Source organism: Barbatula barbatula (assembly GCF_947034865.1).
Source record: "Barbatula barbatula genome assembly, chromosome: 17".
In the NCBI taxonomy this organism is placed as follows: domain Eukaryota; kingdom Metazoa; phylum Chordata; class Actinopteri; order Cypriniformes; family Nemacheilidae; genus Barbatula; species Barbatula barbatula.
In genome coordinates this window covers 5,614,297-5,627,313 of record NC_136780.1, presented here as the reverse complement: position 1 = coordinate 5,627,313, position 13,017 = coordinate 5,614,297, and the positions used below count along the sequence as shown (strand labels likewise).

At 39.8% G+C, this 13,017-nt stretch overlaps 1 protein-coding gene across 1 annotated transcript in view; it reads right to left on the bottom strand.

Moving 5' to 3' along the window:
- The window catches only part of camta1a (calmodulin binding transcription activator 1a), a gene marked incomplete at its 3' end in the record, with an annotated part of 300,879 nt that overhangs the window by 154,718 nt on the left and 133,144 nt on the right, over nt 1–13,017 (bottom strand). The window contains exon 3 of the mRNA XM_079479109.1: nt 9,429–9,496. Coding sequence (XP_079335235.1) covers nt 9,429–9,496 — 68 coding nt within the window. The remainder of the gene's footprint in view (nt 1–9,428; nt 9,497–13,017) is intronic.

Below are 13,017 nucleotides of genomic sequence, written 5' to 3'. Positions count from 1 at the left end.
CAGCTTTCTCTGCACATTAAGCAAGAGTAGAAGCAAATGTTTTAACCAACACACACTTTTGTTTTGTACATTAACTTTGTCTCAAACATTTTACTAAATAACTTAATTAAAGGTGCAGTGCGTAATTTTGCTGAGGATTTATTAAAATAAATGGCATATCATATATAACTGTGTCTTCAAAGGTGTATAAAGACCTTACACAATGAAGCGTTAGAATGAGCTATTTCTATCTACATATACTACTGGTCCCCTTACATTCCTCATGTTGTTTCTACAGTAGCCCTAAACGGACAAAATGCTCTACAGAACGCCGCTCATAAATACGTTATCGTCTTCGGAAAAGAAGCAAAAACATGACGACATCTTAATACTCTGTCCGACCGTAGTACTTCGAAAGGGAGGGGTGAGTGGTGGAGTGAGCCGTTGGTTGCAATTTCCAATATCGACCACTAGATGCAACTAAATATACTGGACCTTATACTGGAAAATGTGTCCAGATTTAAGAGAAATAAAAATAGACATGTGAGAAATTAATATAGTGTATAATATAGTTTAGTATAGTATGGTATATGTGACCCTGCCTGTAAAAAAGGTTCATAATCTAGTCTCAATCTAATTGATCCTTTGCAGGCAGTTTGATTGACAGGCAATCATGACACTGATATAATGTGCCCCTGTGACTGAACGCCATTTTGTCCGACAAACAAACCAGTCCAACAGACCTGCCTTACTAGAGCATTGGTGATTAATATGGATTTATTTACTGCAATAGTAAACAGAGAGATATAAACCGAACTTTAATGGACATTCATACTATAACTATAAACAATAACTAAGTTATAACATCAAATCATTCTAAAAGAAGCAGAGTTTACATCACAACTATACCAATAGCATTTGGGATGTGGTGTTTTAAGGGTGGAATTTAATACTTATTGATATATTACTTACATATTACATGTACTGTATGAGCAAGCTGGCAACATATGCTTTGCATCCCTGTGATGTGATGAGCGCACCTTCAGAGAGCAGCATTTGCAGTGACATTTTAAAGGAAAGATGTTTTCAGCAATCAAGTCGTAAAGCAACAGCTGTACTGTGCTTTGTTGTATTTAACACAAATAAAGATTAAGCATGTTCATGTGGGCAAGTGACGTCAGTGCATACCCTCTATAATATTATGTATAACATTAGCATAACTTAGAATTCTCCTAATACAAAGACTAACAGTGGTTATGTTTTAAACAAATTTGTATACCAACTACAAAATATAACTTGAAGGTCAATATACATACTGTATGAAATCTAAAAAGCTGCTTTCCTTTGTCTATTTAGATCTTCACCTGTTGCTTCAGAGCAACAATTGAACACTTTTTTCAGGAGTGATCTCGTAATCACATGAAGATGTCCACCACCACATGAAATGTAATGCAGAGAGGTAGATAACGGAATACAGAGGTAGTACATATGACAACAATCATTTAGCTATGCTATCGTGTAGGTGCGTGTGTTTATTTAAGCGTGCTTCATGTCTGGAGAACAGTAGAGGGGCTGTTGGAGCTGACAGACCGCCAGTGTGCTGTGCAACGGTGCAGAAGCGCTAATTGAATTAAGTCTTTATTATTACACTGCAGTGGCAGCACATCTCCCCATTTCGGCCCGCTTGGCTGACACTTTCTCCTTGAACACCTGCTTGACATCAACTTTTCTTTCCAGCTTAATTATTCAAGCATCCCTTCATTCGGAGGGCCTGCACCGCAGCCTCCCCTTACACTGCCAGCATTACTGTTTACACATGGCCACGCTCTTTTAATTGAGCTTGAATCTCTTCAGGTTAACCTCTCTGCCCACTGGCACGTGGAAAAATGCCACGCTGAGGTGTTTCCTGCGGCCGCTGTGCGGGCAACAGTTTCCTCTGTGGGCAATGGAGACCACGGACCTAAACATAATCTGTACTGATGGGGATTGGGGGGGAAGAGATTCACTAACTTGATGAGACAACAAATAAAGGAACAGTTCTTTCCAAAATAATGCACACATCCATGAGTCATTCCTAAACTGTACGACTTTCTTTGGGGAAATCATTTTTCAAAATGAAAAGCCTCTATTTTATTACAGTAAATACAATTCTTTAAAATGTATACAGGCTTGAGCCAATACACAGTAAGAGTGAGAAAATATTGAGAAAACTGGAATGTTTGGGTGCATTCTTTCAAATTTCGGCTGATGTTCTGCACTGAGCTCCATATCACATTTCTGGACAGGATGCATTTCCATAAACAAGCTTCAAACCATGTGACTTTTTCTACTCTGTCAGTCTCCATCTCAATCTACACTGACGTTTTGTATTTTTCTGCTGTCTATGCCTCTTCCTACCTGGCTTCTGATGCCCCCTCCCTTCTTAAAAGCACATCCATCGTAGCTCAGCCCATCTTCATTTGACTCACTCTGCTATCGACATGCTTCCATTTTCCTCTGCTTTATCCCTCCATCATCTTCACTCTCGTTCCCCTTTCCATTTTTCATCCACTCCGTTTCTCCTCCAATTGACTTGTCTGTCTGTCTCCCTGTCCTCGTTCCCTATCCCTGTCTTTCTCTATCGTTCTCTTTCCATCTTCCTCAAGGGTGTGAGTGGCTCTTGCCCAGGGGCCCGGTGGGTGGCCCAACTGCCCTTGGTCAGGCCCCAGGCTTGGCAGCTCTTTTGTGGTGCATTGTGTCCTCTCAGGGCACGTGGATAGATAGGGGGCATTGACGTAAGTCGGTCTAAGCTTTAATCACTCTACCTGGAGAGGGTTACAGAGGTTTTCGGCTAAAGCTGCCATATCTTTGGCCTGTAGACACAAAGTCTTTGTGCTTCACCTACACAAGCTCTGTTTAGATGTTTAACTTGTTTCGAAATGTGTCGGAGCTCAATTTATAGAACGGCGCATATGTGTTTTTGAGGTTGACACATTAATAACGACCATTAGGGTATACTGTAATCATCTATGGTCTAAGGTCAACTATTGTCATGACAGAACAACAATTTGATGGGAATATTGCTCGGCTGCCTCAATAACAGCCAAGCAGATCTATAATGCATTCGAAGGCAGGATCGAAGCATTTTTGAAGCAACACGCTCACAAATGCACATGCAAAACCACAAACACACAATGCTCGCGCACCATTCTGGTTTTCAATTGTCGCTGTGGAGCGTGTTGATTTAATGATATTCTGTTGTTGTTAGTGGGGCCGGGTCTGTACGCTCATTTGTGTTATCTTTTCTTTGAGCTGGCGATGTTGCCGTGGGTTTTAATCAAAGCTGTGTCTTTTGGAGTGCTCTGCTGGGATCTGTGCTGAAGTGCATGCTGGGACGAGGGTTGAGAAAGAGAGAACGAGAGCGGTATAAAGGTATAGAAGAAAAGAGGGAGTGAAAGAGGGATGCATATTGCGCGAGAGCGCAGAGGTGGGAGAGTACAATGCCACTGCAGGTCCTCAGAAGAGAGCTACTTATTGTTTGATAGCTTCAATATAGAAAACAATAGTAAGCTCAATGTGAAATACAAAAGTCTGCTTACTCTCTTTAGTTTTCAAAAACAAGCCACTATGAAGCCGACACATGATTGTTTTTGTTAAAGAATGCGGTATTGGAACCTAACCTGGGCTTCTAGTCATGCTATACCAGTTGAGTTACAGCAACACATACAGCCGCAGAAAAAAATAAGAGATCATTTCAGAGACAGTTTTTCTGATTTTAAAATGCACTATTCATAGGTATGTGTTTAGGTCAAATTATAGTTTTTCTTTCATTCTGTAAATTACTAACAATATTTTTACCAAAATTCAAGTATTTATTTAATCAAACATTTATTTGAAGAAAATGAAAACGGGAGAAACAGGTGAAAATAACAGAAAAGATGCTCGATATTTTTTCTTCAAACCTCAAATACTGCCAAGAAAACAAGTTAATATTCACCTTCAAGCAATACAACAGAAATATCTCTACATTTATTTAGAACAAGTTAAAAAAAATTATGTGATAACCTTGATTTTTATCAAAGTTTTCATGTGTCTTGTCATGCTGTCGGCCTTTCACGTCGCTGTTGGAGGACTTTACTGTATGTCACTCCTGATGTTTGATTTAGTTGAAATTCAACAGACACTGGACTGGAATGACCACATCTAATACATTTGGTATGTTCTCTGAATTTTTTAAGCGGCTGTATATTGGCTACATCTCTGCTCTCCACTATAACTAAATACATGCTTGTTTGTCTCAACCTGTCTTTCTGTAAACTGAGCAGTTGCCAGTATTTTGTATAAGTGCGTCCTATTTTCAGTCAAGGACTAAGGTGTGGGATGGCAATAATTAGCAAACAGTATTGCTGGATGCCTTCCAAATACATATGACATAGATCTGAGGCCAGCCAACACAGCACATGAAGCTGACTGAAGGACAGGTGCCCTCAAACATTAATGCACTAGTTCCTGGAACCAAGTCTGTCTATTAATCATCCAATACTTCCATCTGAAACCAGCATATAACAGAGGAGAGCAAGTCTACAAAGCCAGCCTCTTCTGTATCGACTGTGCATTAAAAGAAGCACTTTTTGGATCTAGTTCAAATCATTCTAAACCCTGTTGTTGAGAAAAAAGAGAATCAGCTGTTTAAATAAAAAGACGAGAATCTCTTTAACATCTTAAGTATTCGTTTTCTCTCCTCTGGACACAAGTACTACGAGATCAAAAGTACTACTGAATTTAAGTTCCAATAATCTTATTTCACCGGTCTGGACTAAAGTTGAGTTTCTCATTAAAAATAGCGTCCATGTGATTGTGTGTGCGTTGATGGGGGAAAGGCAGTGAATCCTGGCGCTTTTCACGGAGTCAGCGCTGCGGGGCTTCGGCCCGAGTGCACCTAAATCACAAGGCGGCCCGGCATTCATTAACACTTAATGCAGAGCTCTCCTTTTAATAGAAATGGAAAGGGAGGTGGCCGCCAGTGTAAATTAAAGTGTGGTGTGTTGGAGTTGTGGGAGATTTTCTAGGCTTTGACAGGTATGGCCTGAATTAGCTGTACTGTTGTTCCAGCGGCCGGCGTGCAAGCGCTCCTATTGATTTTAACCACTGTTTCACTTCCTGTCTGAAAGGGAATGTTTATTACAGGAACTGAGCACATCCATCACTGGGCTCTTGTATTTTCTCTCCGTGGTTCCCTGTGATTATTTAAAGACACGCCGCTAAACTTCATCTACAAACGTGGATTAACTCCTGTGTTGTTATCATGCAGTAAGTCTTTGCTTTCCAGGGAGAATGGCGTGTTTGTTGTGTTTCTCTATAGCAGGGGTTCCCAAACTTTTCAGCCCACGACCCCCAAAATAACAGTGCCATTGACTCGATGTCCTAACTATCCTCGGAGGTGGGTAAAGTATACAAAAATTGTGCGCAACTGTACACATGCACTTATTAGGTCAATCTAAACATGTGCATAATGACAACACAAAACTTGTGACTTTATAGTTATTTACTCATTATTTTACTTGCTGTTATACATAAACCATGAACTACTACTACAGATCGTGAAATTTCATCAAACTGATTTGAGTGCTGACGGATGTACTTTTTATGCAAACGCCGGTCTCTTTTCGTAGCTGACTGCAGCGCTTCTCCCGCTCCTCCGCTGGCCTCCCTGCGTTGTCTTTGGGTGATATTAACCAACGTTTCATTACGACAAATAAAAATATCCTGAAAAAGAATCTGCGAGCACATATGGGAATGTTTAACGTGGTGCTGTAAATTGACTTGCTGCACCTAACCTAATGCGCTTTACGTAATCACCTCAGGGGTCACGATCGAGGGGAAGGAAATTCCAAAGGCTGATGTATTTTTATTTGCATGGTTGTATTTTTAACGACCCCTATTTTGGAATCCCTAGGTAATACAAATACCGTATTCTGTTTGTCTTTTCACAAGCTTCTCACATGTTTATTCTATATCTGTGTGTTTGAGTCCACAGCTCCAGGCTATGCCTCCATACGTGCATGGCCACCTGCTTAGCTATTACACTCTCCATGGCCCATTGACCTCTGGCTCCCTGTTCTCTTCAGTCTGGCCTGGCCAGAGGCTGAGTCAGTTACTGTAGCCTGGCGCCTCCGAGCAGTTGGCCTCCACTGGGAAGAGGAGTGACATGCTGTTGCAAATTCGCTTAACCATATCCCCCTCTATCATCACCCTTAAACCTCACCCTTCACTATACCTTGACCACCAGGATCAAAATGTGAAGCTGTCAGTCAAAGCGCTGCTGTCATTAAACCTCTCTTTTCTCTTTCCGTTTCTGTCTTCTCTTCAGAAACTCCCATGCTGAAAGAAACGATGCATGCTGATAAACAACAACATTCATCAAACGTTCCCTTCCTAACTATAGACTGCTGAGAGTCATGACACTTTAGAAAGAGATCTCTCGTCACAACCAAACATCCTCAAAACTCTTTAAAACACAACTTGACAACTCCAGTATATTTCCTGTGTTCTCTGTTGAATAAACGTCAGGGTGAGGACAATCAAAGGCTTGTCACTTTCGTAAAATGTATATCACAGCCACGAACCATCATCTTGTCTTGACTGAAACCACATACTTCCAAAACCCCTATTTAACATTGTTTTAATATTTTTTTCCATAAATAAACACTGTTATTAAAGTTGACATAGCTCTTTTTAACACGTTTTATTGCTTATTGTTTTATTACTTACGATTTATGCAAAATAATTAAAAACACGCTAAATGGACATATGAGGTTTCGTTCCGACATCGATCCTTTGCCACTTGCTATTGACCGTCAAATGAAGATGATATGAGGGAGAATGAACATTCACGTTTTCGTGGATTCAACTCTGCATGCAAAATGACATTTGTGCTCAAAGAGAAAGAATTAAGTAAATTTTGTCAACTTTAAAGAGTACACTAGGATAAAGAGAGCCTCAAAGCTAAAAGTCAAACCATTTTGAATTCATCCACACGTCCAAAGCGTGAGCTGTAATTTCCTCTACAACATTCCAGCGCATACGGGAGCATCTCCCTTCTTTCATTCAGCCAGTGATAATACATATTACAGAGCGCAAAGTCTATAATGAGTGAGTGCCGAGATGTACACTTTATTCATGGCTTCATTTTTTGTGGTGGAGATAAAAAGCCGAGAGGGTGCTCTTCAACTCATCTCCAGCAATTACACAAGGAAATGTCTTATAATTGGCTTTTGCTTTATGCCCAGCTATTATCAATGTCCCTTACAGCCATGGAGGCAGAGGGAAAAATTGGGTGTAAGTTGGAGTACTCTAAGTCCATTTGCACATGAATTAGGATTGTTAATAAAAACAGGACGGTGCGGAGAGGGATGGCGAAGACCGAATGAGGGAGATCAAGAGAGAAATATGGCAAGTGGGGATATTCACATTTAACTTAAGAGCAGTATTTCAGTGCAAAATCTTATTCGCTAACCACTCGCGTACCAGTCACCTGCAGTTTTGCAAACAGGCTGTTAAATGTGCTTGAGTTTGTTTTAAAAATTAAGTAATTACGTTTAGTGAATCCAACACTGATAAGTTGTAGACAGCATGTGCAAATAAACCCGTCGATCATTCCTAATGAACTCCCTCCAGTGCATTAAACACAGTGTGAATTGCGTACTGACATCTCTCGTCAGCTTTAGTTTATCTCCGCTACGATGGTGGCCGTGCTTCCTGTGCACAGAGGAAAGCGTGAGAGTTAGCAGTTTGTCTGGCACACAGGAAAGGGACTCTGAGCTGTCTAATAGTATGAGAACGACTCTCTCTAATTGGGAGAGAAGAGGGACCTCCTTCCGGAAATAGGTGTGTGAGGACTGTTCTTTTTTGACAAACTGGCTGGAACGGAAGACTGGAGGGCTTAACCTGAGGCCAAGAAAAATAGACTGACGGAACACTCTGGCATGTGCACACACAGAAACGCAAGATGCCGTGTTATGACCTTCCTAAAATGCTACCTAATAAAACACTGATATTTTGAGTGGAGGCCAATTGAAATGTGGGTGAATCTGTTGAAGCCGTTTACCATATTACTTCCCAAAATTATCCAAATTATAAAAACAAACTAAAAGTTCTAAGCGGATATTAGAACAAGGACAATTAGATCAAGATTTCTTACAACGGGACAATTATTTTGAGGGCACAAAACATATACATTTCATATTTATGAGGCCTGGAAAAACAGTTGTGTTAAAAACAACACAATCTGTCTTTTACTCAACACATCTGTTAAAAGACAACCCATCTAGTTCATTATTTTTCTTTATTTAACACAAAATCAAAATTTCCTAAACTCAAAAATGTATATTCTAATTATTTTCAGTGATGATAACCATATTTCTTTGCTATACATTAAATAAATACAGTATTTAACAATATCATGATGTAAATACTTAAATATTATACTAAACTAATAATGACACGAAAATTAGTTTTTCTAAATGTGCCATGTATCCAGATAACCAACAATGATTTTCTGAACATTGTTATACATTTTTATAAAATTGGTACATTTTTTCTTTTTACTTTTTTCTTGATCCTAAATACTGTAACTTTTAGAGGTCTTTTATTGTTTCCTTGTTACTGCATAAATGGCAGTACAACCTTTACAGTAATGAGAGTTTGGGGAAAATGTACCACACAGTCACAATGCAAAAACTCAAAGTTGTTGTAAAAATAGATACAATCCACATAATCTCCACACCACTGACACTACACAAATGCCACACAAGTACTCCTCAAATTTATCACTGCCGGTCTGTCTTACAGGCAATAAACTGTAGAGACAGCCTACTTAAAAAAAACAAAATACACAAATTCTACTCTCGTGGGTTCTGGGATCATGCAGATTCACCAGAGCTGTATCGCACCCCGGGGCATGCTTTCAGCCATAAACCCTGATGACAGATCGATTCACAGGCGCACACACATGCAAACACACAACTGCTCAGAGACTACGCATGCTCAGTTTTTCATCTTAAACAGCATCCTTCTATCACTTTCCGAGCGCCCAGACAACGCAGAGTTCACACCTTCATTTATTAGCAGACGTTTACCTCGCTGTTAGATATGAACACATTACCATCACACTCACAGAAGAGATGAGACACAGCGTCGAGCTAAGAGCTCTGCTAATAGGCTATTTGGAGTTATTAGACCACATTAATAATCCATTACCTGTCAGGCTAACTCCAAAAAGGAGTAAACCCTTTGAAACTGCCATCAATGTCCACCAATATCAAACACCCAACTTTTAAGAAGGCAGATTTTCAAGTGCTTCATTAGAGGAATCTCAACCTAATGGCTTCATTTGGCCACCGTGAAGATAAATCCCCCACTTCTGGAAAAAGGGGAGCCTAAATTGTGAGTTGATAGATGAAGTCTCTTACCTTGTTTTAGGGGATGTTGTCAACCATTCTTCATGCTTTTCAAATGTTATCAAGTATGCTGCAATTTCCTAGAAGACAGAGGAGAAATAAGGATGTGTGCTAATCTTAGAGAAAGACAAAAGATCTGGGTTTGCTCTTTAGGAGCACAAACAATAATATTTAATTAGCACGGTGGTATAAGATTTCTCTTTTGACCGGTGACATAGTTTAGTAAACACAGATTTAAAATTAAAGGCTAAAAATAAGTAATATTCATATTTAAAATATAAAAAATAGTCTATATATTCTGGTCCTTGGAAGAATTCAATGTAAAAATGAATCCATATTGCAATCTCTGGCTGTTCTCAGAGTTTATTCATTTCAATGCAAATATCAGTTACAGTTTTCCAACTCACAACTTAATGTTAAACTGTACAAATATACATTATTGCTAAAATATCTAACGAAGGTAATATGCAACAGATCATATTCTTAAAATCATGATAACACGTTAAAAAAAGGTAATTCCTTTACACTTTTTTTTTATCAGACACAGAGTAAGATGGCTTTGAAAACCTAGACGAATTGAATCGAAAAGCAAACCTAGTCCTAACTGTATTGTTTAGAAATGGCTGTCTGATTGCCAAAAGAGAAATACAATGAACATGACAGCAGATAATGCAATTTCTAGTATCAATGTTAACCCAGTCATCACTGTCACCCCACAAAGGAGACAAGTGGATGAGTGAAACATATCCCATCATTCCTTCACAAAGCTAATCATGGGAAATGAAAGCAGACCGGGTCCTGACAAGCAACCTCATGATTACCTGTGACAGCAAGCCATTCATTTCTCACTGAGGGCATTTGTCATTTGTTCATACAAAGACAGCAGGAAATGCAGAGGGACACAAATGATGGCATCGCACAGGAATCTGATTATTTTTGGTCCTAACGCATTGTTCAGGGTAAACTGAGATGAAACAGAATTTAAGAGTTGAACACAATTTCTCAAAATATAAAGATGCACTACAATTTTGCTGACAAATCAAATGATAGAGACGGCACTTGTGCAGAAGTGATGAGCAATGGTTTATTGAACCAGATTTATTCTATTCATACAGTTTCTGACTTTATTTAATTCTGCCCAGAGATTCAATAGATTCATCACAGGTATAAAGCAGCATTGTACTCTTTTCTGTTTTTGCTTTTCAATCCAATTTGATTCCTTTAAATACTTGTGGTAGACCAATACCTTTATAAAGAATATGTCAATCAATATACGTGCTTTCTAGAACATTAGGCCGAGCAGTTTAAGTAATCTAAATCAATTGCACTACAATCAATTTCAATATTCTCCACACATCTGAGGTTGACAAGGTTTTATTTACTAACCTAATTAAAAACTGTAAGCGTATCAATAATAGCCAAAATAATTCTAGATTTTCACCAACCAGTGCCATACTCGGATGCTATAGCCCCTGGGAGATGTAATGTATATTTATAGTCAGAAACTTTTGCTAGAACTCTATGGTTTAATCCTGTCACACTTGGCAGTAGAGCCATCCCTGGAGGTACCAGGGTGCCAAGACTGGCAGTGCCCACACAGTGAATGCTAGGGTTGGCGCGATGGCCTGCAGGTGCTGTCTGAGAGATAGGGCTGTTCTGATTAACGTTCTACTCTCCTGTCATCAGGGCCAGAGGGAAAGACAGCAAGAGGCTCCGGAATATGACCGTGGAGAATTGAAAAGGTAGAGAGAATCTCTCCATCATCAGAAATGCACACTTCACGGCCTGGCTGCGAATAAAGGAGATATTCCAAAATGAAAATGGAGTCGAGATTCTATATTTTAATTTGGTATAAGCTGCAAGCAGGAGCAGAACAATGTCCAAGTCTCGTACAATGTACCTGAGTAAAAAGCATTTAATTTGTTTCTCTAATTAAAAGAACACTGTGCCTTACTAACCACTCAATTAAAACATTTAATGAGTGCTCTTAAGAAAATTTGTTTACTAAAGTTGTTCTTGAATCCTTTTGGCAAACCCTGCTAATGGACAGCTGTGCTTGGGAGGCCTGTTTATTCAAAAGTAAGAAAGATAGTGGGTTAAAGCTCCTTCATTGACCTTGAAACCGTCTGAGATTCTTCTTCTTCACTGCTTTTCCATTAAAACTCAACAAGCCGACCCGTAGACAGAGGGGTGAGCCAAGAGGCCCGGTCCGGTAAATAAAATGCGAATGCCGGCATCGCCCACCTACGCCACCCATTCCCTGAACAGATGTCGGGGATTATTCTAACCCCCCAATCAACCATAAAGGTGCAATAACCTTTCGGGCGAAAAAAAAACACAAACAAAACAGACGTAGAGTCGTTAAACATCTGCGAGGGACAAAGTTTGTTCGGCATTGTAATGAGCGGCTAGCTCAGTTTCAGGTTGATTGGCCACAGTTGTCAAGAGCGTGCAACTGTTCGTTGATGGTGCATCAAAGTCTAGCCAACAGCTGTCATCTATCCATGAGCTCCGTCTATTACAACCGGACCCTCAAACCTGTTCAAGCACTCGAGCAGATATTTAACATATTTGAAAAATAAAGCTATGCAATTGTCTTTCTCATTTCTCAGCTCTAGGAAGGTGATCTGTTTGATGGACACTCACTGGGATTGCATACAATGCAAGTCAAAGGAAGCAATGCACACCACAGAAAAAAGAACAATGCACACCAGAGTTGTCTATGCATATGCCTGTTACCTTTGTTGTATGCTTGCAATACCACAAAGCCGACGACCTTGACATTACAGAGTCTGTAAAATCCATGTATCAGGAGCTTACATAAGAAAAGCTGATTACCAGAAACCGCGTTTACTTGCACTTGTTTAAAATGTTCTTAATATGCTAAATGGTGTCACCTTTACAAGGAGAACTACCTTACATCAAACAAAGCTTCATTTTTTTTCATGTCCTCTGCTTCTGCTTTCGTCTGAGGGCAAATGTGCCATTTCCCAAATGGGTAAATGAGAAACAGGGTTCCATCTCTGATTCAATTTGAAAAAGGCTCGCTGCTGGAATACTGGACAACAAGCACCTCGCAATTCATTCAAACTGTCACTGGCAACAGCAGCGAGGGCAAGGGGCGCTTTGGTAAAAATGGAGGAACGTCAAATATGTAATATGACAAATACATTCCCTTTCTTTTGTGTCTGATGTGGAAAATTGACACAATAACAGTGCAATGTAAAGGAAACCTTTTCACCCACTCTTTTCGAATGCAAATGCTATTTCTTTAACGCACAAAGATGTGAGTGTTCTTTTTATTTTCGCAGTACCGGCATCCCTGGCTGACCCGTGACTCCATTGTTTCTCAATGCTACCTTTTGCCTCTGAAGCTCAGATTGATACGGGTAAAGAGTGGCAGCGAAAACATAAAAATTATCGGTTTGAAGTGACAGGGCCGATCACTTAAAACAACTATAGCCGCTCCATTAAAAGCGGAGATAGACGTCTCACTGGCATTATCCCAGCACCCATCAGACACTCTTCTCTTAACACCACCGAGCATTTGAGCCAACAAAGACAAAAAAAGCTCACAGACGTTCTCAGTGGAACAAACCCC